This window comes from Pteropus alecto, unplaced genomic scaffold (assembly GCF_000325575.1).
Source record: "Pteropus alecto unplaced genomic scaffold, ASM32557v1 scaffold134, whole genome shotgun sequence".
Lineage (NCBI taxonomy): Eukaryota > Metazoa > Chordata > Mammalia > Chiroptera > Pteropodidae > Pteropus > Pteropus alecto.
In genome coordinates this window covers 6,088,567-6,095,345 of record NW_006436283.1, presented here as the reverse complement: position 1 = coordinate 6,095,345, position 6,779 = coordinate 6,088,567, and the positions used below count along the sequence as shown (strand labels likewise).

At 54.2% G+C, this 6,779-nt stretch overlaps 1 protein-coding gene across 1 annotated transcript in view; it reads right to left on the bottom strand.

Annotated features, from left to right (window-relative positions):
* Positions 1-3,504, bottom strand: part of SDK2 (sidekick cell adhesion molecule 2) — a 127,886-nt gene extending 124,382 nt beyond the window's left edge. The window contains exons 1-2 of the mRNA XM_015589613.1: positions 3,420-3,504; positions 2,061-2,220 (exon numbers count right to left, since the gene is read on the bottom strand). Coding sequence (XP_015445099.1) covers positions 2,061-2,220; positions 3,420-3,504 — 245 coding nt within the window. The remainder of the gene's footprint in view (positions 1-2,060; positions 2,221-3,419) is intronic.
* Between the last annotated feature and the right edge of the window lie 3,275 nt (positions 3,505-6,779).

Below are 6,779 nucleotides of genomic sequence, written 5' to 3'. Positions count from 1 at the left end.
GCTCTCCTTGTGGGTCCAGCACGTCTGGATTAGAGGAAAACCCTGGCTGACCTGCCCTTGGGCACGCGGCTGTCACCACGCTGTACCAGCTAGCCTTCTTGGGGGGAGGAGGAAGAGGGATGAGTCCCCCAAGTGGAAGCTTGTTTGTGCCCCCGAATAGCTCCCACCCGAGCGAGCTCTGAGACGGCATATCCGCCTTCTCCCTTCTACTTTGTCTTCTGGAATTTGCAGAGGACGGGGAGCAGGAAGATGCTTGGGGTGTGCGTTAAGGAAGCGGTGGCTTGGTGAAGGGTAAAGACCTCCAGCCCTGGAGTCGGACCGCTTCTACTTGAAGCCCGTCTCCACAAGCTGATCGTGAGCGAGCCTCAGTTTGCTCCCGTGTAGAATGCGGCCAATAATGGACCCTACTCATAGGATTGTTGGCCGGATTACACGGGATGATTGCGGAGGGCACACTGTAACGCCTGCCATATAATAAATTCTTTTTCGTCGCTAGCGATTACTATTACCGTCATCAACAGCTGGACCCTGACCATGACCTGGATGCCTCCACAGACAGAAAGCTGGCTGCTTTCCAAAGGAAGCCCATTTCACTGTCGGCCACAGTCTGACTGACCTGTGGGCTGAGCTGGAATCTGCTTCTGTGCAGTGTCCACCCTTGTGTCCTTGCCGTTGCAAGGCGCCAAGGGAGTGGCTGTGAGCCCGATAAAGAACCAGCTCTCCTCTCCTAGGTCCTGCCTCCAGCTCCCTGCCAGCGGAAGTTAAGGGCGGTGATGGGAGGCCCCGGCACCAGCGACACCCACGGTGGTGTGGCATCCCGTGAGCCCTTGGTGTGCCCATCGAGCATGTGCACCATGCAGCAGCCTGCAGGGGCTCTTCACGGATCCTGTCGAACTCTCCAGGACTGCCAGGCAGAAGTCATGGGTGGCTCTGGGCCCCCAACTTCAAACCATCACAGGGGCTGCTCAGGGAGGCCCCACGTTCTCTTCGTGGGCTCTGACCTCCTGCCTCTTTTGCCAAAGTAGCCACACCCACCAGCCAATCCAGTCTAGGGTCCAGGCAGAAGGAACCTGGGGGTGAAGGTCACCCCAAACTCTGCTCTGCCCACTTTGTAAAGAAAAGGATGGTTCCTTTACAGGAAGGTCAGATCCTCAAGCAATTAAACCCCCTCTTCTCATTTGCATTCCTGTCCCTGGAGCAGATTTGTATCAACATCCCCAGGGCAAGACAATCTTGTTTCCCCAACAAAACAGATTATGCACATCAGGCCGAGGATTAATCACCATCCACAGGGTTGGGAGCCAATAAAAAGGGCCCAGATGGGAGGACAGGAGCCAGAGGGAGGGCCAGAGGGAGCTCTGGAGGCCAGCTGGGCTGAGGGAGTAGCTGCTTCCCACTGTGCTTCTAGCAAACCTGCCCCCCCTTCTCCCTGCCCCCACCCCCACGGCTGTCTGAGACCCTGTTCTCTCCCTCCTCGCCTTTCTCCCCACTTGGCAGTGCCCCAGGGAGAGAAGGGCCAGCCTGGCCCAGGACTCAGTGTGTGGGCACAGACAGGGAGTAGGGATAAGCCCAAAGGCCCTAGGCGAGCCACCTCCATTTCCCGACTGAACTCCTGCCCCCAACAGACCTGCTCCTCCCTTACTGATCCCAGGTTGCCATGGGACCTGGGCCCCTCCGACAGCACCACCTGGATGCCGCCTGGACAGAGCGGGGCTCTCCTCAGTGGGGAAGGAAAGAAGGGATCCTGGCACACCCGCAGCAGAAGCCCAGCTGCTGAGAGTGAGTTCCCCCACCCGATCACCACGGCCGCCCTGTTCCCTGGGCCACCCTGTCCGGCGGGGCAGCACCCAGGTCCCGCTCCCAGACATCTTCTTCTGGGCTCAGCAGAGCGGAGTCTTCTCACCCCTGGAGCAACTTCTGCCACCCCAGCCTCCCAGTAAGTAGTAATGGAGTAAGAGACCCCGCCCCCCAAACTACAGCGCAGGCCCCCCACCCTGGCACCCCGCAGGGCAGGGCAGTGACCCTGGCGCCAGTGCAGAGGGGAGGGAGGTGAGGCTTGCCTGTACTCCAGGGAGAACTTGGTCAGCTCCTTGTTGTTGTGAAGCCACTTGAACTCCAGCGGCCAGCTGCCCTCGGCCATGCACGTGAGCACCAGGCGGTTGCCCTCCAGGTGCACCTGCGTCCGCACTGGCTCCGTCTTGAAATAGGGGGCCACGTCATCTGTGGGAAGCAGACACACAAAGCCATGGTTATCACTTGCGCATCTTTATTCTGTTGCTCATTTAGAGCCCTAACGCCTTTACACAGAGGGAGCAGGTGCAGCCAGGCAACTTGCCTAGCTACGGTCAGGTGGCTGAGAAGGACTTGAACTTGGGTCAGTCTCATTTCAGGGGAATCAGGGCAGAGTCCATCCAGTGGGCCTCCTCTACCACCAGGCTGCTTGACCCTCCCATCCCTGGCCCTGGGCCAGCCTCCTTCAACCTCCCCATCTGCACGCCAGGTCAGCTGCCTGGACAAAGGGAGGGCCATTGCCTGGGCTGTGGGTGTGCAGAGTCACCCCAACCTTCTGACCTGACTCATTAACCCAACCAAACACATGCTCCCCAACAGTTCCCCCCCTACCCCCCCATGAACCCAATGCATTCCAGGCCCTGGGCTCCAGGGAACCACTTATTTTGGTCCTTCTGGCCAGTGGGAAAGAGGGCAGCAGCGAAATAGACAAGGGGGTGACAAAGGGATAGGAAGAGATGGGGGAACGCGGAGAGGGCCTCCAAGCCCATCACTGAGCCTGCTTGCGCTGGGAGGAGCCCGCACCCGGGAACAGCAACGAGGACGAAAGCACCTGCTACGTTCCGGACTCTCCTAGAAGCTCTACCGGATGTTCATTCAATCTGCAGATGACCCCACGACCAGACGGGACCATACGCCACCTTTTGGAGAGGGGTTAGACAACCGCCCAGAGTCACATAGCCGGGAGGGGAGGAGCTAGCTCAGCAGACCAACTGCAGAGGCTGAGCGCTGGACCTTGCACCTGACTTGAAGAAGCTGGGACGTGGATGGGAGGAGATGGGTTTGAGGCAAGAACACGCAGACTGCCGACGCGTGTGCCGCTGAGCCCCTCAACAGCTCATGTAGTGCGGGTTCGCTGTGTGTGAGGGGCTTTCTCGCCTGATGCTCACAGCAGCATTCCTACTGTTATAAAGGTTACAGCTCAGCGACAACATGGCCCCTCAGCCGCTAAGCCCAGGTTCAGACTCGCCAGGCTAAGTCCATCACTTTCCCCATCGCCCGGTGCCAGAGGGGTGGGGGGTGCTCCAAGCCACACAGGAAGCTGCAGGCAGGGCAGCATTGGGCGTCCTGACCTCCAGGCCAGTGGTGGGTGGTCCTGGCCTCTACGTCCGGTCTGCGCTCACCCTAGCAGTTCAGCTGCGTGGGCGTGGGCAGGTGTCCATCTTTCTGAGACTCGATTTCTCCATCAGGAGACACGGGGAGGGAAATGGCCATCTCGACATCATAAGGATTAAGTGAACTAATGATTGTGGGAATGCCAGCCCCATGCCTGGCCTAGAGCAGGTATTCTGCAAATGGTCATTTCTTTCCCCAACGCAAAAGTGTGAGTGTCCGCCCAGGGACGGGGCTGTCATTCTCAGGGCTGGCTGCTGCCCCAGGCTAACTTTCACCTATGAGCCCAGAGGGGGGACACCCCATAAGACACCATTCTTTTGGCTTGAGAAATGGAAAAAAACTGAAGGAAGAAGAGAAGGGGCAGGTGGAAGGGAGTGAACTGAGTGTCGCTCGGGTAGGGTGCTCAGCCCGCTGGGAATGGGAGAAGCTGGGTGCCTCTTGCACAGCAGGCTGGCCCCTGGTAGCGTTAGTGAGACTTGGAGCCCTGGAGCTCAGCTCCGCCAGATTTAACCAGAATTGGGTGTCTATGGTCAGATAAGTTCAGTATTTGTGTCGAGGCCTCACTCTGGGCTCAAGCACAGATCGATAACCCCAGAGAAGCCATAAGGTATATTTGGGGCCCGGGTCAACTGGCCAGACTGCATCGCGTCCCCAACCCAAGCCCGAGGTCTCGATCTTATGATTGTATAACTTGCTACTATTTGGGGGAGCCTTCCTTGAACCCCATCCCTGCTACATATCCTCACCAGGCGGGGGCCACTTGAGAGGCAGACCAGGGAGTGTCTTGAAGAGCAGGTGCAGGCCCACACAGGAGCCCCGCGTGGACCCATGCGTCTGCGTGACCGCTGGTGTTTCAATCACGGATACGATGCTGCTCACACATGCCCATCAATCGTAACAACTGCCCTATGAACATACTGCCTTACAGTCGGTTGAAAAGGTGTCTCTTTTTAGAGCGCGTACTCCCGCCCGGTCCCTTGTTTCTGGTGTCTAGGCCGCCTCTGGATAGTGACAGAGGGTGGAGAGGCCATCAGGCCCCCATTTGCCTAGGGAAAAAACCAAACGACTCTCTGCCAGCCCCGCCAGCCGCTGAGTTGCCAGCTCAGCTCTCAGTTTAACAAATGGGCACATTCGCACTTCAAAGGCGCATTCATATTCTCCAGTAGCTTTCAAGAGCCCTTTGAATCGCATTTTTAAAAACCCTCTGTTAGTTCCTGTCATCACTCGTTTGTTTTAAAACAATAACAGTCTCAGCCCCGGAGTGATTCAATCCCTTCGATGGGGGACTGACTCAGAGCCAGCACAGTCGGGGGGGGGGGTGGCGCGGGGGGAGCGCGGTGTGGAGAGATGAGCTCGCAAGCATGCACAGGCACACACGCACACACGATCCCCGCACCCAGACCCCTCGCCTCGGCAATTTGCTCCCAGCTCTGCATTTGCCAGTCTGCTCCTCTGGCTCTCCCGGGGGTGCCAGCCTGGAGCAGAATGACTTTTGCTTGGATGGCTTGGACGGGTTGATTCCAGTGGCTGCCAGAGATAACGAGTGGGGGGAAGAGGAAAGGGAGTGTGGATGGCCTTTCCTGAGGACCTGCTGGGAACCGAGCCCTGAGCGAGGTGCTCTGCCTCCCTCATCCCACATCGGCCCCCTCCCTCCCAAAAGGCCCTCTGCCATCAGGATCCAGGGGGGTTGGAGGGGCACCTCACAGGATGGAGGGCAATGGCAGGGAGTCCAGCCCGCTGACTTCCCCTGATGGGCTGGCCCTTGCCCCAAAGCAGGAGATGGCGGGGGGACAGAGGAAGCGCCGGTGGGCGCAGCAGTGGGCACACGCGTGTCTGCGTCTATCTGCGTGTGTGCGTCTCTGAGGGTCCGTGTGCCTCTGTGTTTGTATGTGGGTGTCCGTGTGTGTCTGTGTGTCCGATATGGATGTCTGCGTGTGTCTCTGTGTGTCTGTGTGTGCATTTTGAGTGCATATGTTTATGTACAGGAAGAGATTTCTGTGCCATGAATGCACAGGTGACTAACACACATCACTGACCTTGGACAAGTTACTTAACCATTTTTGCACCTCGGTTTCCCTAGCTGTAAATCGGGAACAGGTTTGTTGTGAGGATTAATAAAATAAACAACACAAAGTGCTCAGAAAAGTGCCTGGCAGATTTAGCCACTATTACTACTGATCATATACGCAGATGCACAGATTACTCCCGAGAGAACAGCTCAGACCCTGTTGGCGGGAGCCAGCAGTTCCTTCCGGCCTTCGTCCTAGGATTGCTCAGTACACAACTTGTCCAACTGTACACACCAGCCCCGTTAGCCACCTTCTCAGTGGGAAAGAGATAATTGAGACTAGAGGAGAATTGTGGATAGAAAGAATCAACATTATACTGATGTCATTTTCTTAGTTTTCCTCATTTTAAAAACATATAGGATAGTTTTTTTTTTTAAACCAAAGTGATTGTAAAGTTCACATTAAAAAAAAAGAATGGCCAAGAAAATTCTGAAAATGAATGGTTAGTTGAGGAGACTAGCACAGATATTGAACTATATTCTAAAGCCGCAATAATTAAAACAGTGTGCAAATAGACCGATGAAGTAATGAACTGAAAAGTCTAGAAATAGACCCCAGTACATATGGGGATTATTTCATATATGGTGAAAGTAGAAATTCAAGTCAGTGGGGAAAAGATTGATTTTTCAACAAATGGCTTTGGAACAGCGAGGGAGCTATTTGGGAAAAAAAAAAAAGTTGAATCTCTTCCTCACACTTTACCTCAAAATAAATGCTAGATGGATCAATGTTTTAAACATGAAAAATAAAATTCTAAAAGAACTAGAAAAAAATCACAGGGGTTTAAAAATACATAATCTTGGCGAAGCGAAATATTTGCCAAGTACTTTCTAAGTACTACGCAAACTCCACAAAGCCGTAAAACTGATTAACGCCTTCGACTATATAAAAATCGTGCACAGGGAAAAAAAATACAAAAAGAAGCGACAAAATGACAAACGGGGTGAAAATATTTGCAACTTTTATCATGGACAAAGGGCTCGTTTTCCTGATCTAAAAAACATTCCCTTAAATCAATAAGAAAAAGATAAACCCACAGAAAATTGGGCAAAGGATATGAACTGTTTGCAGAAAAGAATTACAAATAGTTCTGAAACACACAAAGATATTGAACCTTGTTGATAAGAGAAAGGCAAACTGAAACTCGCTAAGACACCATTTTTTCTTATCACGTCGGCCGAGATCTGAAAGTGTGATACTATCCAGCACTGGCTCACATGTGGAGACCCAGGCATGCTCACACACAGCTCCGGGGGACTGTCGCTTGGTACGACATCTACAGAGAGCAATTCGGCAATTCTATCA